This window comes from Xenopus laevis, chromosome 5L (genome assembly GCF_017654675.1).
Source record: "Xenopus laevis strain J_2021 chromosome 5L, Xenopus_laevis_v10.1, whole genome shotgun sequence".
In the NCBI taxonomy this organism is placed as follows: Eukaryota; Metazoa; Chordata; class Amphibia; order Anura; family Pipidae; genus Xenopus; species Xenopus laevis.
Window position 1 is genome coordinate 160,510,646 of NC_054379.1, and position 25,442 is coordinate 160,536,087.

General features: G+C 38.6%; 1 protein-coding gene across 1 annotated transcript in view; it reads right to left on the minus strand.

The window, feature by feature from the left end:
* Window positions 1-23,899, minus strand: part of rhag.L (Rh associated glycoprotein L homeolog) — a 36,418-nt gene extending 12,519 nt beyond the window's left edge. Inside the window, exons 1-2 of the mRNA XM_041563597.1 lie at window positions 23,686-23,899; window positions 2,689-2,872 (exon numbers count right to left, since the gene is read on the minus strand). Of these exons, the coding sequence (XP_041419531.1) occupies window positions 2,689-2,872; window positions 23,686-23,854 (353 nt within the window). The 5' untranslated portion in view covers window positions 23,855-23,899. The remainder of the gene's footprint in view (window positions 1-2,688; window positions 2,873-23,685) is intronic.
* Between the last annotated feature and the right edge of the window lie 1,543 nt (window positions 23,900-25,442).

The following is a 25,442-nucleotide window of genomic DNA, read 5'->3' on the forward strand; positions in this document are numbered from 1 at the left end:
TAGATTCCAAAAGACCTATGACATATGAGACAGTTGTTTGGCAATTTGTAGATTTTGGGGAGTATTGAAAATGTCCATATGTTTAGCTTATGGATGATGGAAAAGGCAAGCATCCACATTTATGTTATATATTTTTTCTGGGGACTTGATGGCGTTAATACCTATCACATGACTATGGTATAAACCTGGAGCCACAGCAACATTATATTCTTTAAGATAGCTATACACTCTCCTTCTATTCCTATGGCCCATCAATTTTTGTAGGGTTTTGGGCATATTAACAAACTCTGATAATGGCAGATTTTCCATTTGGGTGAAAATATGCTTGTTTTATATAAGATCTTGGTGATTAATGGAATCTGACATTATACACATGCAAGATCAGTCTCTAAAGCTCCCCTGTTTAAAAACATGTCAACAAATATTTTTCTGGTATTTACAACACTTTCCTTTTTTGGTATTTGTGGCCATTAATACTGATACCTAAAAGATACTGCAACCAGGAATGTTAAAACAAATTTCAAAAGGACTGACATGGTTAAAGATTAGCAACCACAGATAGGCAAGGAGTTAAAGGGATACTGTCATGGGAAAAATAATTTTTTGCAAAATGAATCAGTTAATAGTGCTGCTCCAGCAGAATTCTGCACTGAAATTCATTTCTCAAAAGAGCAAACAGATTTTTTTTATATTCAATTTTGAAATCTGACATGGGGCTAGACATATTGTCAATTTCCCAGCTGCCCCAAGTCATGTGACTTGTGCTCTGATAAACTTCAATCACTCTTTACTGCTGTACTGCAAGTTGGAGTGATATCACCCCCTCCCTTCCCCCCCCCCAGCAGCCAAACAAAAGAACAATGGGAAGGTAACCAGATAACAGCTCCCTAACACAAGATAACAGCTGCCTGGTAGATCTAAGAACAGCACTCAAAAGTAAAAACCCATGTCCCACTGAGACACATTCAGTTACATTGAGAAGGAAAAACAGCAGCCTGCCAGAAAGCATTTCTCTCCTAAAGTGCAGGCACAAGTCACATGACTTGGGGCAGCTGGGAAATTGACAAAATGTCTAGCCCCATGTCAGATTTCAAAATTGAATATAAAAAAATCTGTCTGTTTTGCAGTGCAGAATTCTGCTCTGAGTAGTACTATTAACTGATGTGTTTTGAAAAAAACATGTTTTCCGATGACAGGATCCCTTTAAATTGTCCAGGAACTGACCAGCCTGAGCTTGACAGATAACATTGAGTTTACCGAAAAAATAATAAAGATTTAGGGAGTTATTTACTAAAACTATAATCCGATAAATTCAGGGTTTTCACAGGCAAAAAAATTGAGTGATTCGGGAAAGAAAAATAATATGATTCAGGTTTTTTTTATCAGATTTTTTCCCAATCCAATTTATTTGAGTTATTTTATTAAAAAATAATTAATTATGAGATACAGTGTATTCGGATTTTAGTAAATAACCCCCTTACTAAAACTCAAATGAATCTAATTTTTTTAAGAAAGCAAATACGACCACAAAATTAACTCATTTATCAATAATTCTTCTTCAAAAAATGGATTTTATCGAATTTTCGTTGCAAAAAATTCGAAATTTTTGGATTATCGGACAAAATCAAAGAATCTTTCAGATTTTCCAGCACATATAACGATGTCAAGAAACAACTTCAGGGACATCTGCCATTGACTTCTACATGACCTCGACAGGTTTATTTTCGTGTATTTTCAGATGGATTTGAAGCAGCTTTGTGGTATGATAAATCTCTAAAAAACGAGTGTTACTTTTTCATAAAATTTGAGTTTTCACCTTAAAAACGAGAAAAAAATTGAGGTTTTATAAATGTCCCCATAGTGTGTGAAAGTGGTGGTGCAGGAAGTGATGCATAGACTGGTAAATCATGAATTCTCATGTAGTATAAATGTTTTACCAAAAAATAAGTCATAGAAGAGTTTTTGGGGTTCCTTACATAGGCCTGTCAATATCCTTGATTCCACATGACCTTATTTGATTGAGTAGAAGTTGTTTGTGGGTTGTGGCTTGATTAAACTTAAAGGGAAAATGCACCCCCACTTTTTGAATGTGCTAATTCTGGGCTCATGTAAAAAGGTATATAAATAATATCTCAGCCCCAGATATAAATAAAGAAGATAAACACTACCTTATTCCACAGATTGAAAATAAAACAAGATTTTCCATCTCTTTGGGACCAGTTCTCCACCTCCCTATGCTCACAGAATGATCCAAACTCTTGTTCCAATTTGAAGTGATGGATTTTGGGACTCAATGACTCCCTACTTTCCAGAGATTGGGTCCACCACCCACTATGGAAAGCAGAGGGATTTCAAGTCCCAGAATCCATCACTTCATAATGGAACAAGTTGAGGAGGGGGTTGGATTATTCTGATGGACCAAATGAACAGGGTGAGCCTAATGAGGCTGGGAAACTGGTCCCTGCAAACACAAGGAATACATTTACGTATATTTATTCCTGGAATTTCAAATAGTGTTTCTACACCTTGGTAACAACTGAATGAGCTCTTGTCAACAAGGGAGTATATTTTAATAAACAAATTAAGATCTAGATCTTTCTGGATATTTCTCAAAAATTATAGTTTCCAGGGGAAAAAAAATACATTAAGAAAGCAACTTTTCCAAAAGCATATCAAACAAAAACCCACTTTAATATATCGACTTCAATTTTCCCATGATGAAGGTGCCAGAATCCTTGCATTAATATTCCCCACTGAAGTCCCAGTGCAGCAATGAGCATATTGACCCCGACACTGCTGAACCCATATCTCTTTAGAAATGTCATCAGGAAACCGAACCCAACGAAGATCATGACATGGACATCCTGGAATACTGAAGGGTAAAAAAAAAACAATGAAATTATGGCAGTTGATGTCTATCAGAGCACAAACATCATATTCAATTTTGGTAGGTACAGCACTAGGTGCAGTGAAACTTGAATGTCCTACAGTGTTGTATATAAAGAGCTGGTGTCTTTGTTCCAACTAGGCGCTTTTTGAAAATCACGTAAGGAAAGGTGCAGATTAATTCTAGCAACCCATTGCAATCATTTAGCTTGCTTTCAAATAGATGAGCAAAAAGTGCTGATTGGATGCTATTGGTTACTAGATCTGGTCAAACTTAGCACCTTTTGTAATTAGTAGGCACTAAGATATATTATTCTCACACCCACATTTTGTTGTTTGCTGTTGTTGCTTCTGAATTGTGCTCTACAGAAATGATTATTCCCCATCCTATCATGAAACCCATAATGATTCCTGTGCAACTTGAGCTCCATTTGCAAACTGGGACAAGTTAACACTTGGGGGCACATTTACTTAGCTCGAGTGAAGGAAAAGAAGAAAAAATACTTTGAATTTCGAAAGTTTTTTTGGCTACTTCGACCATCGAATTGGCTACTTCGACCTTCGACCACGACTTCGACTTTGAATCAAACAAATTGAACTAAAAATCATTCGCCTATTTGACCATTGACTATTTCGACTATTTTGACCAATCAAAGTACTGTATCTTTAAAAAAAAACTTCGACCCCCTACTTCGCCAAGTAAAACCTACCCAGGTTTATAGGCTTTCTAACAAATTTCTGGTCGAAGGAAAATCGTTTGATTGATGGATTAAAATCCTTCGAATCGTTCGATTCGAAGGATTTAATTGTTCGATCGAACGATTTTCCTTCGATCACATATTGTGGTAAATCCTTTGACTTCGATATTCGAAGTCGAAGGATTTAACCTCAACAGTCGAATATCGAGGGTTAATTAACCCTCGATATTCGACCCTAAGTAAATGTGCCCCTTGGACTACAGTATGTATGAAAATGTTCTCTGGAATTCTTGCCAAAATACTATTGGCCATCTTTAATAAAGCTCAATGGCATTTCAGCTGAGGCTAAAGTCAGGCTTCATTCCTTTTGAGGTTTAGCAACTAAGAAGTCCAAAAACAGAGTTCATATTTCAAAGGTAACAAAAATCCAGTTTCCTTATTTCTTTTGCTCATTCTTTGTAGCATGATGGTGCAGTAATTAGAGGGGCTGTTTTACAGTACTGATGTCCTAGGTTCAATTCCAACCAGGGCACCATCTGCAAAGAGTTCTTATGTTCTTCCTTTGTCTTCTGATAGACTGGTCCTAAGAGTATAATGTCTTAAAGTGGGAGTCCTCAAACTTCTTTTACCCACGAGCAACATTCAGATGTAAAAAACATTAGGGACCAACACAAGAATGACAAAATTTCCTGTGGTGCAAAATAAGGGTTGGCTATTTGGTAGACCCTATGTAGACTGGCAGCCTACAGGAGGCTTTGTTTGGCAGTACTCCTGGTCTTTATGAAACCAACACTTGCCTCCAAGCCTGGAATTAAAAAATAATCACCTGCTTTGAGGCCACTGGGAGCAACATCTAAGGGGTTGGGAAACAACATGCTGCATGTGAGCCACTGATTGAGGATCACTGCAAGATGGGGCTTCTGTTGTTTGCCTCAAAGGAGACGGTAACATACATTTAACAAAAGTATAACTGTTCCAACAACATTTTCCAAAATAGTGAAGCAAAACATTATTTCCATAACTACACAACTGAAAGCAATATTATTCATTTTAGGAAAACTGGTCATTCCCTTTGGTTAGACTTTTCCAAGAGGTTATATTATTTTATACAATGTTTAGCCTGTGCCAATTGTAGTCTTCCATAATCTGGAGATAATCAACACAGGAATGCTGGGTGGATCCCTTATCAATGGCATAACTGAATTTCTGTTTCGGAAAATAGACCATTTATTGCACATAACTTGGCCCCGCATTAACCATTTATTTCTCATAAATCAGCATTGCTTGGCACTATGCTATACAGAAGAGAAACTGATATACTCAGAATTGGAGCATACCCTTCACTCCCACTTCTGCACAAACTGCCAAGAGATTACCTGGATATGAATGAGTGGAATTTCCAAGATAGTTACACAGCAGATGAGGTTGAAAACAAAAGATACACATCTGTCAAGTCTGACCTTTTACCCAAGTGAAACCTGCCTGACGTGAAGTTAATGCAGAAGAAGACAAATGACTCCATATGAAGCCTCAGAGGGGAATTTATTCTCTCCTGGCTCCAGAGTGGACCTTTGACCAAAGGGTTACATTCAGTAAACTTGCTAAAAAGCCAACCAACCTTTCTTTCAAGCTATCTAATGTATCTGCCAGTACAATTGCTTTGGGAAGTTCAAAATTTGCTTTATCTTAAGACAAAACCTTCTTTTTTTCTAATGTCAGGAGATGCCCTCCTGTTCTCTAGACCTGGTTAATAGGTCACCAGAGAGTTAATTGTATGCTACCCTCGTATATTTATATAAAAAAAATGTAATCCCCCCTTAAATGCTCCTTCTCCAACAATAACACCCAATTTTGCCAATATTTCCTCATAATCCCCCTTAAGTGCTTCTTCACCAGCAGAAACAAACCCAACGTTGCCAACCCTTCCTCATAATCCCCCCTTAAATGCTTCTTCTCCAGCAGAAACAAATCCCACGTCGCCAACCTTTCCTCATAATCCAACCTTAAGTGCTTCTTCTCTAGCAGAAACAAACCCAAATTGGCCAACCTTTCCTCAAAATCAGGACTTTTTATGACATTCTTTTGAGTACCAGAGGCCAAAACGGCACTGCATATTCCAGATGGGCTTTACCAGTCCACCAAGTGAGAAAATGATCTCCAAACCACCCTGTGGTAGAAAGGACTGACAGTAGCCTAATACTGGACAGTGTCTTGCTGGACTTTCCTCCTCCTGAATGGTACTGCTATCTACATCAACAGTGCCCCCCGATTTTGATCCATTAAGGACTGACTTTATTTATTTCCATTTTGGATACATTTAGCCTGCATAGTTTAATGACTTGGCATCACCAACAGATGGGAATGTATGTATCAACCCCTACCTCCAACCATGATATCCACTTCCCTATGTTGACCTCTTACAATAATACAAGGGCACCAGTCTTTGGATTGAAAGGCCACAGCTTTAATTTATATTGTACAAATTCCAATAAAGTACAATTTTAACACATTATAACCCTGAATGTATATATATCCAAATAACTTTACCAACAACATCCTGGAATGCTTGCTGCTATTAACCATTACATCCAAACTGTGGGCTACCTATCATGCCGGCCACCCAACGGGAGGGGTCAGATGGGCAAGTCGGAACAGGTAAACAGTATTATGCACCTCTTTCATTCCACACTAAGCAACTGGATTTGAGCCGTCCCCATATCTATTTAAGAAGCTGTCCGGGAGCAGGTTGGAAAAAAATGGTAATATGGGAGCCTTGTTTTGTTCTATGAGCAGTTGTAGCATAGTGGAGCATAGTGGAGAGGAGCTTCTCTAAAAGGTAGGGCAATGGATATTCTATTGCAGAGATAAAAAAGCCAAGTGCAATATAATTTTGCCTTTCCATTGACTCCAGTGAATTCTGATGAAATTTGACGTTTTCTTATGGTGACATGGACTAGTGTTCCTTCATCACTATTATATAATGTATGGAATTTATTGCAAATACACTCAAACATACCATGTTATTTCACTGTTTATTAAAAATACATTTATAAGTGCTACATAGAAAAACTGGATTTTGATTTGGTACCATTCTTTTGTTTGTGTTCCTTTTTTTCCCTTTTGGCGTGAATTAAAATTCTATAAATATGCCCTTGGGTTTGCTTGTTCCCTTACACTGTTACTAACTTGACATTTAAGTTCCATAAAAATGAAAATGAGGAAATGGCCAACTTCCCCTTGTCAGACATTAATCAGTTCTCTGTTCATTTCCGTAGTGCCAACATCCCGACACAACTGTGTCGTCATTTACTTACCAAGATACAAAAACATTTACTTATTTCTTTCGTTATATCTTATTTTAGCCGGTGTTGACAGAACAACCCTTTAACTGCAGCACAAAAGAAGTCGTTGAGGTATTGCAAGTATTTCCCTTTCATAATGCCAAAAAGGAAAATCTATTATAAGGGGAAACAATAAATAACCACCCGATGTTCAGATAAATTCTCTAAAAATAAGCCTTCCTCATTGAGATGTTCCCCAGATTGTTTCAAAAAGAGATTCATCGTTTTAACTGGTAATTAGTGATGGGCGAATTTGAGGCGTTTAATTCGCAAAATGGTGAAAAATTAGCGAAACAGTCTCGTTTTTGATGCCGGAGTCCATTTTTTTTACGCCGGCGTCCATTTTTTGACACGAGCGAATTTTCTCTGCGGTTTCGCTAATTTATTTGCTAGTGGCGAATCACGGGAATTCGCCATGAATTTGCGCCTGGTGAATAAATTCACCCATTACTACTGATTCTTTTTATAAACGACAAAGGGGCAAATTCACTAATATTCGTAGTTGCGCCAGGCGTAACTTCGCCGCACTTCGCCACACTTCGCCAGGTGTAGTTTCGCCAGCGCTCCGCAAATTCACTAAAATCCGAAGTTGCGCTCAGGGGTAGCGTAAGGTTGCGAAGTTGCACTAGCGTTGATACACTAAGCGAAACGAAGTTATGCTAGCGATGGTTAATTTGCATACGGCGCCAAATTCAAATTTTAATGGAGGAATACGTAGAATCACTACAAATGCCTGGGAAACCTTCAAAACATCAAATAAAATTTTATTTACCCTACACATGTGCCCACTGTATAGTTAAGTTGCCATGAGTTAGGAAATGTAGGGGGGCAGGAGGGGAGCCCCAAAAAATTTTCTTGCCCCAAAAAATCTTTTTCAGCATATCACCCATAATGTAGAAAACACGCCAGCGTTTTTTGGGATTTAGAAAAAATTTGAACTTTTTTTGAAGCAATCCCTATCTACTCTATTGCGCTTCGCCTGGTCTGAGGTGGCGAAGGAAGTCTAGCGTAAAAGATAGCGTTCAGAACAATGCGAGCGTTAGTGAATTTGCGTAGTTAAGTCCGTTGCGAAAATTCGATAGGCGTAAGGGTGCGAAGTAACACTTGTGAATTTACGCCAGCGTTCGTTAGTGAATTTGCGAAGTAATGAAAATGACCAACGCTAGCGAATTGACGCTAGCGTTAGGCGCTTCGGCGCTTAGTGAATTTGCCCCAAAGTTTTTTAAGAATGACATGCCCAAATTGGGGGAAAGGGAATAATTCTGCCCAATGCAGTTAATGAACACATAGAGGCAGATTTATCAAGGGTCGAATTTGGGAGTTGTTTTTTTAAATCCCATAACTTTGAAATTCGAATTAAAAAAAAGAACAATCAAATATTATTATAGAAATTAACGTTTTTAACTTTGGGTGAATAGGCTGTATTCAAATCGTTTGAATAGAAGTTTTAGCGCATTTGATTTTTTAAAGTCCACCAAATGACTCCAAATAGATTCTAGGAGGTCCCCCATAGGCTAAAACAGCAATTTGTCAGGTTTTCAGATGGAGAATGGTTGAAGTCGAAGTTTTAAAGAGAAAGTACATGATAAATTTCGATATTCGAATAGTCACATTTTTTTCAAATTCACATCACAAAAATAGTTTGAAATTCAACATTTTTTTTACTTTGAATTGTCACTTCGACCCTTGACAAATCTACCCCATAATATACAAAAAAGGAAAAAGAGATTTACAAAAAGAGGATTGTAGGGACCTATATGCTTAGCATTCCACTAGTGTCCTTAGTAATTCATGACCTATGAGAGGGAAATATTCTTCATTTGTCTAATTAAGGTTTAATGGTTCCTTCATTTAGAAAAGGGGAGGAACATTTGTGGACTCCACCATAGTAGGAGGTGGATCTGCCAGAGAACCTTAGGTGGTTGTAGGTCTTGGTATCAGTGGAGAAAAATACAAATGGACCCTAACCATTCTCTATTCCTTATTACCACTACCACTGGCAACATACAAAGAAAGGACCTTTGCTATTCATTAAACCTTCTGTTCATGGTTAAGAACCACTGGCACCTATTTCTTTCAATATCTTATTGTCACAGCAGCTAAAGTTACAGTTTCGCAACACCTTTCCTCTATGAGGGATAGAGATAGAGACGCAATGTAGCAATGCTTTACAGCTTCCTAGAGATACCTACATATTTTTTTGGTTCACTAGCGGCTATTAATATGAACACATATTGTAAAATATAAGGATATTATAAGTCATAGGTGAGTTCCTTTAGACAGGTCATGGAACTCCAAGGTGCCCCAATTATCATTCCATGACCTGTATAAAAGGCCTTCAGCCTCATGCTTTTATATGGTCGTGAAACTCCTCGGTAACTTATAATATCCTTTTACAATAGTGGGAACTTTATTCACTATATAGTTTACAGGATATTCATGGTAGTATACTGTAATATTATGTGTGTGCTAGGGTTACCACCTATCCGGTTTTGGCCCGGACAGCCCAATATTTTGAAGGGCTTCCCAGGTCAAAGCTTCCTGCCCAGTTTTCTTTATTTGGAAAACCGGGCAGGAAGTTATGACCTGGGCAGCCCTTCAAGGATTTCCTTGATTGACATGGCGATTGGCTGAGCACCGCATCATAACCCCGTCCCCTGACATCATGGACACTCCCATCTATGTCACAGCCCGCCCGCTGACATCACAGCCCTGCCACCACTTCAAAATTTGGCAACCCTAGTGTGCGCACAGCTTAAATGGTCCTGTATAAGGTATGTCCAAAATTAAGTTAATCAAATTTTTTTTATTTTTATTGTCCATGTGTTGCATAACTAATTTAAGATATAAGGTCTACCAGACCAAATGCTGAGTTATCCTGTTTTACCAGAAAAAAACCCCGAAAAGAAACCATATGTTTTTCATCATTGAAATAAAATGACTAAACCTATTCTCCATGTTGCCAGTAGCTGGTGCATGCAGTGAAATCTAGTTAATAGCCTGATAGCATCCTCGGAGGATGATATTGCTGCAAGTGCTGCCAACATCTAAGAACCTCACAGTGTTACCCTGTAGATAGACTACAATAGATTAGAGTAGGTGTCACACACATTACAACTTGTGCATGAGAGATACCCCAATACAGATGCATATTAGTGTTTATTTTAGAAAATGTCATGCAACTTAAGGCATGCATGCAAGAACTTGACTACTTATGGCAACCCTGGATTTACTGCTTAGTCTAAACTGCTAATAATTCCTGTGTTCCCCATGCAGGCTGCCTGGATGCATTGGTGCTTGCCACAAGGAGAATATATTGACTCCAGACCCACACATTTAAGGGCAGTGTGCAAAACAATTCAATCCTCAGCAATATTGACAAAAAATGGCCTCCAGGCACTCAAGGAAATCCACAGGGCCACAAATACTGTATAACGTAAAATGTCACTATTGGCCTTACTCATTTCATGACCTATAGACACTTAAAGGGCATGTAAAGCAAAAAAATAAAATCCCATTTTTAATTTCTTTAATGAAAAAGAAACCTATCTCCAATATACTTTAATTAAAAAATATGTACCGTTTTTATAAGAAACCTGACTGTATGCAGTGAAATTCTCCCTTCATTTACTGCTGTGGATAGGAATTGTCAGACGGTCCCTAACTGCTCTGCAGGGAAACAATCATACTTATGAACAGCAGGGGGAGCCTCCGTCTTACTTCCCAGCCATGCAGAACTCAACCAGCTTTGTTTATGACGATCCCTAAGCAGCCCAGACCACACTGAGCATGTGCACAGTCTTAGTCTTGCAAAGATGTATAACAAAGTTACAAGATGGTGACCCCCTGTAGCCAACTTTGAAAGCATAAATCATTTGTTTGATTAGGCTTGTGGTGCAGTAAGTTCATGTTTATATTTAGTATACAAAATACAGCATTTCTAGCCTTATTCTATTTTAGACTTTACATGCCCTTTAAGGGGCACATTTACTAAAGGGTGAAGTGACTAACTCTGGCGAAAATTCCCCAGTGTGACGTCATTTCGGTACCTCTGCGATTTACTAACAGACGCAGGCGTTACTTTGCTAGCAAAGGAGATAGACTCTAGCGTTAGTTTGCACTCTTACGCCTGGCGAATTTGCGCTCTGGCGAATGGACGTAACTCTGCAAACTCACTAAGATGCGCATTTTACTTGCCTTCGCCACGTCAGACCAGGCAAAGTGCAATGGAGTGTATAGGGCATCCTCAATATTTTGTTGAAAATTTTTCTAAGTCCCAAAAAACGCTGGTGTCTTTTCCTTATTTCAGAGTGATAGGCTGCAAGAGTCAGTAAAAATTTTTTTGGTTACCCGGGCTCCCCCCTACATTTCCTAACATATGGCACATAAACGATACACTGGGCTCATGTGTAGGGCAATACAACAACTCTATTCCCTGGGCTTGTGTAGTGTAATGTATTTGCTGCAACATATACGTCCATTCAACTTTAACTTCCCACCGTATGCAAATTAGCCAACGCTAGCACAATTTTGCTTTGTTTGCCGAATTAACGATATCTCAACTTCACCAGCGTTTGGCACCCTGGATGCAACTTTGCATGTCAGTGAATTAGCTTTGACTGAGCGAATTTTCACCTGGCAAAGTGTTGCGCTGCCTGAGAAGCCGTCGCTGGTGAATTTTCGGTGCTTAGTAAATTCCCCCTTAGGGGTATATTTAGTGAATTTAGAGCTCACAGCAGTCACAAGAGTGAAATTCCTCCAGTCTCAATTCAGTTCTATGGGATTTTTAAGAGAGTATTTATCAAAGGGTGAACTCTGAAGTGCCTATAGGACACACAATACGTAGTGTCTATAGGGCATGAAACGCATAGGGCCAATGGAGATGTTTTCTTTTTAATTAAATTATAATAAACAGTGTTATTATTTTATACGTGTGACCCTGTGGATTTGCTAGAATGCCTGGAGGCCCCATTTGACAATTGACTGATAGTGTTGTCTGGATTCAGCAGTAATGTATTCATGAGGCAGGTTGGGAAAGGCATAAAGATATCCAGCCCCTACTCATCCCATAACTTACATGTCACTTAGAAGCACTAGTTGGGGAGCATCATATTGGAGCTTTATTATCCATTATCGAGGTGCAGACCCCCCACACGAGTGCTTTTTACATGAGCATTAATGGCACATTTTTGCTACTCCTTTGTGCTTTTGAACATTCTCAGTAAACGACACCTTCAATGTCAACAACTATTTGCCAAATAAGAATTACTGTGTATGTCAGTGTGTATTCCTGCCTGTGTACAATATAATCCTGGCAGAGAAACTGCTTGGACTGACATCGCCTGAGACACTTGTATATATTATTATTTGAGTCTAAGAGTTTAACTACTGTAATTTCCTTTGCTGGATGAGTCGCACTGGCCGGGATCCAAGAAAAGCAACATCTCGCTTCACAGCCGGGAGCTATAAAATGATATCTTCATTTAATAGTTACAGTAGTTAGAATTGTATTGTACAACTGGGGATCCCTGAATTTACTCTTTTCAGGGTCTACTTGGTGATTCCCCAAATAAGATTTACCACTGACACTGCCAGGATTCTATTACAGTTTACAATTTTCCTGTATTTGTCTATAATTATTAATGGAGCCTACAAAACTAAGCAGTGTAGAAAGTGTCAAATTATTGTGTTTCTAGAAGATTGAGGCAGCTCAGGGCCACTATTAAGGGGGTACAGGGGGTACTGTAGTTACTGTGGCAGAGGGAGCACTGAGATGGAAAGACATGATTCCTGGGTCATAAAAGGGGTGGGATTTGAGGGGGAATTGGTGAGGTTTGTGGGGGAATGGGTGGGATTTGAGGAGGAATGGGTGGGATTTGAGGGGGAATGTGTGGGATTTGAGGGGGAATTGGTGAGGTTTGAGGGGGAATGGGTGGGATTTGAGGAGGAATGGGTGGGATTTGAGGAAGAATTGGTGGGATTTGAGGAGTAATGGGTGGGATTTGAGGAGGAATTGGTGGGATTTGAGGGGGAAATTGTGAGGTTTGTGGGGGAATGGGTGGGATTTGAGGGGGAATTGGTGGGATTTGAGGGGGAATTGGTGAGGTTTGAGGGGGAATGGGTGGAATTTGAGGAGGAATCGGTGGGGTTTGAGTTGGAATGGGTGGGTTTTGAGGTGGATTGGGTGGGGTTTTGAGGGGGAATTGGTGGGATTTGAGGGGGAATTGGTGAGGTTTGAGGGGGAATGGGTGGGATTTGAGGAGGAATGGGTGGGATTTGAGGAAGAATTGGTGGGATTTGAGGAGTAATGGGTGGGATTTGAGGAGGAATTGGTGGGATTTGAGGGGGAAATTGTGGGGGAATGGGTGGGATTTGAGGGGGAATTGTTGGGATTTGAGGGGGAATGGGTGGAATTTGAGGAGGAATCCGTGGGGTTTGAGTTGGAATGGGTGGGTTTTGAGGTGGATTGGGTAGGGTTTTGAGGGGGAATTGGTGAGATTTGAGGGGGAATTGGTGAGGTTTGAGGGGGAATTGGTGAGGTTTGAGGGGGAATGGGTGGAATTTGAGGAGGAATCTGTGGGGTTTGAGTTGGAATGGGTGGGGTTTGAGTGTGGATTGGTGGGTTTTGAGGGGTAATGGGTGGGGGTTTGAGGTGGATTGGGTGGGGTTTTGAGGGGGAATGGGTGGGTTGTGAGGGGGAATGGGTGGGATTTGAGGGGGAATGGGTGGATTGTGAGGGGGAATGTATGGGGTTTGAGGGGGAATGGGTGGATTGTGAGGGGGAATGTATGGGGTTTGAGGGGGAATGGGTCGGGTTTGGGTGGTTTATGTGTAGAGTTTTGACATAATTGGGCATGGTTGGATCAGGGGCATGAATGTGCAGGCAATGGACTTTTTTCTTTGGGGGTAGCCAGGGTCGGACTGGGCTGGTGGGATACCGGGAAAAAACCCGGTGTTCCCCGGCTCTTGCGAGCCCTGCCGGCCCAGACTCGCCCTCTAGATAATCTTCCTGCCACAGAAGAAAAAAAACATGGACGTACGTAAAAAATGATGTGCGTGCAAATAGAAAAGGACACACGTAAAAATGCACATTAAAAACCTTGCACTCATGTGGCGGGGGGCAGGGGCCCTGGCCCCCCTAGTCCGACCCTGGGGGTAGCATTCTTCCCAGGATCTCTCCACCCAAAAATTGTTAACATGTAAAATATAATCAATTTAATTTCCGTGTATTGGGTGCTCTGCTTGATCTGATGTTTTCACAGAATTTGAATTGAGGACTCTTAATTACATATTTTTGGACATTAATAGCCCTGGATGATTGGGAGGGATAGGGTAGATGATAGGGTAGGATTTAAGTTCTAATATGCCCCAAGGTCTGTTCAGCCTGACCAGTGCATTCCATGATCTCCTTAATAGGCATCTGTGCAGCCCCATCCCATTATTCACTGTGTAATGACAGTCTGTGCATTCCTCACCTCTATGGTACACACATCATTTCACAAGGGATTAAGATGTTAGCAAATGTTAGCAATGAATGTTTTACAGTAACCAGACAGGGACACACAAGCAGATACTACTACACAAACATCTAACACTGGACCAAACAAAGCCATGGTTATGTCTGTTCTACTCTCATTTCACTTATAGACATGGGGACTGATAATGCTACATAGGTTCCTCATTTTTTATTATTTGTGTTTTTTGAGTTATTTAGCTTTTTATTTAGCAGCTCTCCGGTTTACGATTTCCGCAATCTGGTTGCTAGGGTCCAAATTATCCTGGCAACCATGCAGGGATTTGAATATAAGTAGGAGATGACCTAAGTAGAAAGATGAGTAATAAAAAATAGCAATAACAACAAATGTCTAGCCTTATAGAGCATTTGTTTTAGATGGGGTCAGTGACCCCCATTTGAAAGATAGAAACAGTCAGAAAGAAAAGTCAAGTAATTAAAAAAAAAACTACAAAACAACAAAAGGTGAATACCAATTGCAAATCTGCTTAGAATTGGCCATTTTATAACATACTGATATGGAACCTGTTATCCAGAATGCTCGGGACTTTCTGTAATTTGGATCTTCATACCTTAAGTCTAGAAAATCATATAAACATTAAATAAACCCAATATTATTATTATTATTATTAACATTTATTTAAATAGCGCCAGCATATTTCGCAGCGCTGTAAAGTAAATGTGTTTATACCACTAAATCACATTAATTACATACATAGAACATGGAGTTACATACATAGTCTGCCAATAGTCTCATTTTGCTTCCAAAAAGGATTAATTATATCTTAGTTGGGATCAAGTACAAGCTACTGTTTTATTATTACACAGAAAAGGGAAATTATATTAAAAAATTTGGATTATTTGGATAAAATGGATTTTATAGGAGATGGCCTCTCCGCAATTCTCTTTATGGATTATGGGTTTCCGGATATCGGGTTCTATACCAGTACTAAAAATTAAGTTAAGGTAAACCACCCCTTTAAACAAAGCCAATAGACTGGGTTTGCTTCCAATAAGGATTAATTATATCTTAGTTGGGATCAAGTACAAGCGACTGTTTTATTATTACAGAGAAAAAGGAAATCATTTTTAAAAATTTGGATTATTTGGATAAAATGGAGTCTGAGCTTTCATGATAACAGATCTCCAGATAATTGATCCCATACTTGAATAAGGACAGGGACCTAGGGATGGGGATGTGTTGGAAGGGTTAATACTTGCTTTACTTTCATGTCCCTACAGAAATACTATAGGTATAGGCAGCAGTAGAGAGGTGCCTAGAGATGGAGACAATGGTACATGTAAGATATGGGCCAGTCCTCCTGCAAATGTTTTCACATGAAATGTTTGTTGTTAAGATGAGATCTCTGTGTATTTTACACCACCTGAAACAAGCACAGAACTCTGCTGGAGGTATCGTACTGTGATACTCAAGCAGTTATTCATTGAATAAACAACATGTTATTGGTGCTTAAAGGAGAAGGAACTGTTTAATCATTGGGGCTACCATCTAGTTTTTCTAGTAAATTACTTCCTAAACTAGGATGGGGCCAGCCCAGAGTACTTTCCCTATGGGGCACCATTTTGTTCCAGTTTCCCAGGTATCCCCTGGGCCTGTTGAAACTGGGTGCATGCGTAATACCAAAAGCATCAAATAAGGTTGGTATTGTGCAATTACTCCAGGGGGAGGCTGGTGCATTTTTTTTAAAAAAAGACGAGCGCCAACCTGGGGTATGAAGTATACAATTAGAATCAAAGGAGAGGGTTTATCAACATGGCACTCCCCTCCTTTCCTTATTTTTTGAGCACAAAAAACAGCTTATTTTTTCATAATTAACTTCTAGAATAGAATTAGAGGAACATGGGGAATATAAACCCTAATCAGAATTGGTCAGGGTCGGACCTGGAGGTTAGGGGCCCACCGGGGCTGCTGTCTTATGGCCCCCCTCCAGGCACTCTGCCACAACCATCATTTACCCCTCCCCTGTGCCGCATGTGTGTGTATTTTTGCTGTGACTGCCCTGGATTAGGGATTTGGTAACTGGAAGAGGATTTGTGCAGGGAGCCGGACTGGGCTGGCGGGTCCCACGAGAGCAGGGGCCCACTGGGTTTTTTTCCCGGTGTCCTGCTAGCCCAGTCGGACCCTGCAAATGGGGCCCTGTCATTGATTCTTTAAGTAACCATTCTTTAATCATACAATTATACTATCATTGTTAACAATTTCCTTTGGTTTTAGAGTGTTTTATACACTTTTTGTCCTTGATATTGTTATTTTTGTAATTGGGCACATGATACCTTTAAATTTGGACTAAATTTGTCTTGTGTGGTCTTTTTTCCTTTTCCCTCCTCCCCCTCCTTTTTTGATTGTTGGCTCAGCCTTTAAATAGTGTTTCATGTTTGTGAATGTTTGATCCTATGATTAAGGGGCACATTTACTTAGCTCAACTGAATAAATAGAAGAAAAAAGACTTCGAATTTCGAACGTTTTTTTTTTGGCTACTTCGGCCATCGACTATGACTTCGACTTCGAATCGAATGATTCGAACTAAAAATCGTTCGTCTATTCAACCATTCAATAATCGAAGTACTGTCTCTTTAAAAAAAACTTCCACCCCCTAGTTCGCCAAGTAAAACCTATCGGACATCAATGTTAGCCTATGGGGAAGGTCCCCATAGGCTTTCTAACAAATTTCTGGTCGAAGGAAAATTCGAAGGATTTAATCGTTCGATCGTTCGATTTTTCCTTCGATCGTTCGATCGAACGAATTGCGGTAAATCCTTCGACTTCGAATATTCGAAGTCGAAGGATTTAACTTCGACAGTCAAATATCGAGGGTTAATTAACCCTCGATATTCGACCCTAAGTAAATGTGCCCCTAAGTGTCCTAGTGACACGAAACGCGTCAGGCAAGAGATGATTGTATAAATAAAGTATCCATTTTTTATCTACAAACCTTGGTCTGATCTATACGTGAGTTACCAGTGGACCCTGCACCTACATTTATTTTTTGCATACGGATTGTCCGCTCCCTTGAGCAGAGCACCTGGGCCACGTTTCTACTTTGGTGAGTGATTCTACAAGACTGATGTTGTCTTATACTTAAATTGATTCTTTAAGAACAAGCATGGTGATTTAGTGCATTTAAAAACAAAATCAGACCCACACCCCACTTATATGAGCAGACGATTAACAAAAGCAGGATCAGAGGAAACAAGTCCTACACTTCCCATGATTCTCTCCAACCCACAAAGCCAAGTTAGGCTCCTGTGTACGTTAAATCTACCTATAAAAATAGTAGCCTTGCCAAACTTTTTTTCTCCCTGGAGATTTTTTCCTCTTCTAAAAACAAAGCAGGATACTCTAGTGAATAAACAGGATACTTTCTAATACAATTGAAAAAGCTGGGAGAGAGAATATCAGAGCAGCGATTGGTATCCGCCCAGGACAACCTCATGTTCTACACACCGGCCCTTTGATTTGTAGAGATGTTTAAACACAACTCAGGAAAGCTCTTGTGGTGAAAGGAAAGATAAAATCTCAGTAATAGTGGCTATACAAGCAGAATGTATATTTTCAGATCCTTAAATAAAATATACAATGTCCTTATTTTATTGCCGTATTAGTCCTGTTGGATCATAAAGGTCAAGTAAGTGCAATGTGAGTAACTTCAGCAATGTACTGTATGTTATTGAAAATACTCACATTGTATTTACTTGCCCTTTATGATCCAATGGGACTAACATGGCGATAAAATTGTGTGAATGACACAATACTGCAAATATAGAACAGAATGTTTTATACAAGAGCATTGGCTCCCGCTAATAAACTAGAGATACAGAATGTAAAAGAAGCAGTAGGATTTAGCCAATGTAGGTGAAATGTGTGGATAATATTCTTTTAGATGCCTCTGAAAGTCCTGGTAGGAGATCAATTAGGGTGAGACTTGTCTCAGAATATCAATGTCTATATCATACTTGACTCTCAAGTGTACCGAGACTGGAATTCTGGCAAAACATTTTTGCAATAATGATGGGCGATTGTATTCGCCAGGCGAAAATTCGCCATCGTCAAAAAAATTTTGGAAAAAAAACGGACGCCTGTGTGATAAACGGACGCCTGTGTGATAAACGGACGCCGGCGTCAAAAACGGACGCCGGCGTCAAAAACGAGACGCCGGTGCCATTTCACTAATTTTTTGCGGCGCAAATTCGCCCATCACTATTCTGCAATATTTGGGAAACAGTTTGCAGATTGCAACAATTTCTTTGCATTTTTCCAATTAGTAAAAAAGTTATTTTATCTGAATAGTAGCAAAATATTTCTGCAATATTTGTGAAAACCTTTGCAGATTGCTAATTTTTTTTGCACTTTCCCAATTAGTAAAACAGTTCTTTTATCTGAATTCTAGCAAAACATTTCTGCAATATTTGTGAAAACATTTGCAGATTGCAACAATTACTTAAAAAGTTTGTGTTTCTGAAAATCTGTTTAATGTTTACTGCACAGCGGGCTGGAGACGATCAATCAAGTGAAAGAGGTAGGAAAAGAGAGCTGATGTATAACAGACCCATCTAACAAACAAATATTGGTGACCTACCCCTTTAAAGAACCCCTATGCCCCGCCCATGCGAGGGTCATAATGACGCAGATTTCACTGGAGTCACATTTATAATAGGGGCAAGTTTTAGAGTGTATTTAGCTAGCCTAATGTCAAGTGTTCTGAGACTGGAATTCTGCCAAATCATTTCTGGAATGTTTGTGAAAAAGTTTGCAGATTGCAACAATTTCTTTGCACTTTCCCAATTAGCAAAAAAGTTATTTTATCTGAATTGTAGCAAAATATTTCTGCAATATTTGTCAAAACCTTTGCAGATTGCAAAATTTTTTTGCACTTTCCCAATTAGTAAAAAAGTTTTTTTATTGGAATTCTGGCAAAACATTTCTGCAATATTTGTGAAAACCTTTGCAGATTGCAACAATTTTTTGCACTTTCCCAATTAGTAAAAAAGTTTTTTTATTGGAATTCTGGCAAAACATTTCTGCAATATTTGTGAAAACCTTTGCAGATTGCAACAATTTTTTGCACTTTCCCAATTAGTAAAAAAGTTATTTCATCTGAATTCTGGCAAAACATTTCAGCAATATTTGTGAAAACATTTGCAGATTGCAAAATGTTTTTGTACTTTGCCAATTAGTAAAAAAGTTTTTGTTTCTGAAATTCTATTTAACGTTTACTACACAGCGGACTGGAGGGGATCAATAAAGTGAAAGAGGTAGGAAAAGAGAGTTGATGTATAACAGATCCATCTAACAAACAAATATTGGTCACCTACCCCTTTAAAGAACCCCTAAGCCCCGCCCATGCGAGGGTCATAATGACGCAGATTTCACTGGAGTCACATTTATAATAGGGGCAAGTTTTAGAGTGTATTTAGCTAGCCTAATGTCAAGTGTTCTGAGACTGGAATTCTGCCAAATCATTTCTGGAATGTTTGTGAAAAAGTTTGCAGATTGCAACAATTTCTTTGCACTTTCCCAATTAGCAAAAAAGTTATTTTATCTGAATTGTAGCAAAATATTTCTGCAATATTTGTCAAAACCTTTGCAGATTGCAACAATTTTTTGCACTTTCCCAATTAGTAAAAAAGTTTTTTTATTGGAATTCTGGCAAAACATTTCTGCAATATTTGTGAAAACCTTTGCAGATTGCAACAATTTTTTGCACTTTCCCAATTAGTAAAAAAGTTATTTCATCTGAATTCTGGCAAAACATTTCAGCAATATTTGTGAAAACATTTGCAGATTGCAAACATTTTTTTGTACTTTCCCAATTAGTAAAAAAGTTTTTGTTTCTGAAATTCTATTTAACATTTACTACACAGTGGGCTGGAGGGGATCAATCAAGTGAAAGAGGTAGGAAAAGAGAGCTGATGTATAACAGACCCATCTAACAAACAAATATTGGTCACCTACCCCTTTAAAGAACCCCTATGCCCCGCCCATGCGAGGGTCATAATGACACAGATTTCACTGGAGTCACATTTATAATAGGGGCAAGTTTTAGAGTGTATTAAGATAGCCTAATTTCAAGTGTTCTGAGACTGGAATTCTGCCAAATCATTTCTGGAATGTTTGTGAAAAGGTTTGCAGATTGCAACAATTTCTTTCTTTCCCAATTAGCAAAAAAGTTATTTTATCTGAATAGTAGCAAAATATTTCTGGAATATTTGTGAAAACCTTTGCAGATTGCAACAATTTTTTTTGCATTTTCCCAATTAGTAAAAAAGTTATTTTATCTGAATTCTGGCAAAACATTTCTGCAATATTTGTGAAAACCTTTGCAGATGGCAACAATTTTTCGCACTTTCCCAATTAGTAAAAAAGTTTTTTTTTATTGGAATTCTGGCAAAACATTTCTGCAATATTTGTGAAAACCTTTGCAGATTTCAACAACTTTTTTGCGCTTTCCCAATTAGTAAAAATGTTATTTTATCTGAAATTCTATTTGACTTTTACTGCACAGCAGCCTGGAGCGGCCCAATCAAGTAGGGATGCACTGAATCCACTTTTTTGGATTCGACCAAACCCCCGAATCCTTTGTGAACCGAATCCGAACCCTAATTTGCATATGCAAATTAGCAAGGGGGAAATAGTGCTGCGCACGAAGTGCGTGACAGAAAAATGTTTACTTCCATGTTTTGTGACGAAAAGTCACATGATTTTAAGGATTCAGATTCGGTTCGGCCAGGCACAAGGATTCGGCCGAATCTGAATCCTGCTGAAAATGGCCGAATCCTTGTCGAATACCGAATCCTGGATTTGGTGCATCCCTACAATCAAGTGAAAGAGGAAGGAAAAGACAGTTGATGTTTAAGAGACCCATCTAACAAACAAATATTTATTAAATGATCCCAATAAAGTTGGGCAAAATAATAAAACTATTCAATTCACCATAGGATTGTCACCGCAAATACCCTTCATTTACTGCATTTCTCTCTGTCGCTTATCAGCAGCATCAAGTAAACAACTCCAAGCTCTCAGCGCACAACTTGAATGTCTGGAATGGGCAACCAGCAGCTCCGTATCTGACAGCCCTGGGCTCTGGCACCGGGATATGATGATTTACAGCCCAGGGCTACCTTTTTAGCCGAGACCTTCGTGCAAACACAAGCAAGATGATAGTGTACTATGTGCTCACCACAGGGGGTGTGTATGGCGTATCAAGCTATAGTAATGTACTTGGAAAGCAAATATATATATAAATATATGTTTATATAACAGCAATATAGATTATTGGTTCCACAGTTTCGCTGCAACAGAATATAGCGTGGGGGAAAAAACCAAATAAATACAATATTTTAGGTCACATTTAATATTTCAATATATCAATTTTAAAAACTATTAAAAAAACTGAATATCATTTTATTGCATGTTGTTATCTGTATAATAGTAATAACTTATTAAAACAAACTACACAATTCTACCATATTTTTTACAGCCATGTTTATCAATCATTTTTACTTTATTTCAAGATGGTTTAAGACAAAACTGCAGATTGTGCAATTCATTTTTTATTTAGGTACAGGTATGGTACCTTTTATCCAGAATGCTCGGGACCAGAGGTTTTCCAGAGAACTGGTTTTGCCATAATTTGGATCTTTGAATTTTTAGGGCTACTAAAAATCATTTAAACTGTAAATAAACCCAATATGCTGGTTTTGCTTCCAATAAGGATGATTATTATAGAGAAAAAGGAAATGCAGGTATGGGACCTGTTATCCAGAATGCTCAGGACCTTGGGTTTTCTGGATAATGGATCTTTCTGTAATTTGGATCTTCATACCTTAAGGGGCAGATTTACATAGGGTCGAATATAGAGGGTTAATTAACCTTCAATATTCGACTGTCGAAGTTAAATCCTTCGACTTCGAATATCGAAGTCGAAGGATTTAGCACAAATAGTTTGATCGAATGAAAAATCGTTCGAACGAACGAAAAATCATCGATTCGAAGGATTTTAAACAACATTAGAAAGCCTATGGGGACCTAGGTTTTAGGTGGCGAAGTAGGGGGTCGAAGGTTTTTTTAAAGAGACAGTACTTCGACTATCGAATGGTCGAATAGTCGAACGATTTTTAGTTCGAATCGTTCGATTCAAAGTCTTAGTCGAAGGTCAAAGTAGCCAATTCGATGGTCGAAGTAGCCAAAAAGATAATTCGAAATTCAAAGTTTTTTTTTCTTCTATTCCTTCACTCGAGCTAAGGAAATGGGCCCCTAAGTCTACTAGAACATACTGTAAACATTAAATAAACCCTATAGGCTAGCTTTGTCTCCAATAAGGATTAATTATACAGTATGGGACCTGTAATCCAGAATGCTCGGGACCTGGGGCTTTCCGGATAACAGATCTCTCCGTAATTTGGATCTTCATACCTTAAGTCTACTAGAGAATCATATAAACATTAAATAAACCCAATAGGCTGGTTCTACTTCCAATAAGAATTAATTACTGTATATCCTTGTCTGGATCAAGTACAAGCTACTGTTTTATTATTATAGAGAAAAAGGAAAACATTTAATTTTTTTTGGATTATTTGGATAAAATGGAGTCTATGGGAGACAGCCTTTCCGTAATTCAGAGCATTCTGGATAACGTGTTTCCAGATAACGGATCCCATATCTGTATCTTAGTTGAGATCAAGTACAAGCTGCTGTTTTATTATTACAGAGAAAAAAAAGGAAATTATTTTTAAAGAATTTGGATTATTTGGATAAAATGGAGTTTATGGGAGATGGCCTTTCAGTAATACAGAGATTTCAGGATAACAGGTTTCCGGATAACAGATACCATACCTGAATATTTTAAAACTTTGAATTATTTATTAAATTAAATGTATTAAATAACTGTAATTAAACGTATTGAATATTTGAATTAAAATAGAGTCTATTTGTGAGATAACTGTTGCTTTCTGGATAACAGGTTTCCGGATAACGGATCCCATACCTGTACTTATTCTCAAAAAAACGTTTTTTCTTGTTTTTTCCATTAAATTTGTTTGCAACCAGTTGATTATGCAGAAGGAGGAAATCTAAAATGCAACATTTTTATTTATCCTAATAATGATAAATAGCACTATGAAAATAGATGAAGGGAACTGCATGTAGCCATGTAAAAAATATTTGTAAAAAAAAACAAGACAAAATCAGACGCATTTCCATGTGATACAAATAAAAGCGGATACTTACAAGGATACAGGCTGAGGAATTGGCTGTAACCAGCCGTGGAATTGTGTTGAGGATCATTGTGCTCGCTGGTGTCGTATTTGACGAATATTCCAAATAAAATAATAATTATTATTTCCAGCGCAAGGGCTAAAGCGGGGAGTCGGAACCTCATGTTGGTTGAGTAGGACATGGTGAGTGAGCTGATCTCAGACCTGCAGGGGACTGATAAAGGGATGTGTTGTGCTGCTCACATTTAATGGGCTGCCCATACAGAGATATGAATGACACTGCACAATTAGGGGCTGGGACACACCCTCTCAGACACAAATAACACAACTCAAAACTCCACTGCAAACTTTTTTTTTTAACCACTGAATTCTGTTTATCAGTGAATTAAATAAAGGAAACATTTTTTTTTTCCTATGCACATTCTTTTCACTTGCCTTCATCCATTGCTTTAAAAAATAAGAAACCCGTTTAGAAACAATAAATTGTTTTACTTGCTTTTAAATTACAGCATCTCAATAATTCGTTGTTTTTTTTTTTTTAAATATGATTGTTTTCAGGCGGCCAGAACCTGCCATTAATCTTATCAAACACATGAAAAGTTTATCAAATTTACCAATAAACATATTTTATCTTGCAACTGCAGGATTCTAATACAACTATAGGACCTGTTATCCAGAATGCTTGGGACCTGGGGTTTTCTGGATAAGGGATCTTTCCATAAAATGGATGTTCATACCTTAAAGGAGAAACAAACCCCTTATTTAAAAAAACCCTACCCCCCCCCCACATAGACCCCTCTCCCTCCTCCCCCCAGCCTAAGGGGGTTATTTATCAAAGTCCGAATTTCTCTCAATATTTTCTCTGATCAAATCCACTCTGTAATGTAATATTTATTATTACATTTTACCGAAAAAAAATTTGCATGAAAAAATCAGATTTTCACAATTTTTTGGGATTTTTCATCTGATTTTCCCGATCTTTTTTGGATTTATACCCGAAAACTCCAAAAACTTCGGGGTATTGCACTAAACCCAGCGCACATCAAAAAATGATTGGGATTTCTCCCATTGACTTTTATGCAATCTCAACAGGTTTGAAATGCCGGATTTTCTGATTCCGATCTTTCCATCCTCTGGGTTTAATAAATTCCAAAAAAATTGTGATTTTTGTAAAATTGTCCGATTTTATTAAAAAAAATCACCTCGGGCAAATGCCCCTAACTTTTTACTTATCCCTTGGTGCAGATTCAGGGCATCGGAGTTCACTGGCGCCATATTCTTCTCTTCGGAAATCTTTGGAATGAGACCGGCATAGCGGCACATGCGCAGTTGGAGCAATTTTCTGTTTCGCGAAAACTGTGCATGCTCAGAAACTCACAAAAATTGCCGAAGCGCAATTACGAAGATTACCGAGGGGTAAGTAAAACATTAGGGGCATTTGCCTGGGGTAACCCTTAGGCTGGGGGGAGGAGGAAAAGAAAATTACAATAAGTATGACAACAATTTTCCTATTTCCTGGCAACTATATGTCAACATAAAACACTGAGATGTACCCAGCAATACAAAAAGAAGAAGGGACAATCATGCTTAAGGTTGTTTAATTAGAAAAGGAGGAAAAGGATTTAACTACTTTGGAAGCAAAAACTCCCCCCCCCCCTAAAGGTTTCACGATCTTCCTATAATGGTTGAAGAAAGTTGAGCTGACTTCCAAGCTGCTGTTTTACATATTTCCTTTGTTGGAATGTGTGCTATCGCCGCCCAGGAAAAAGC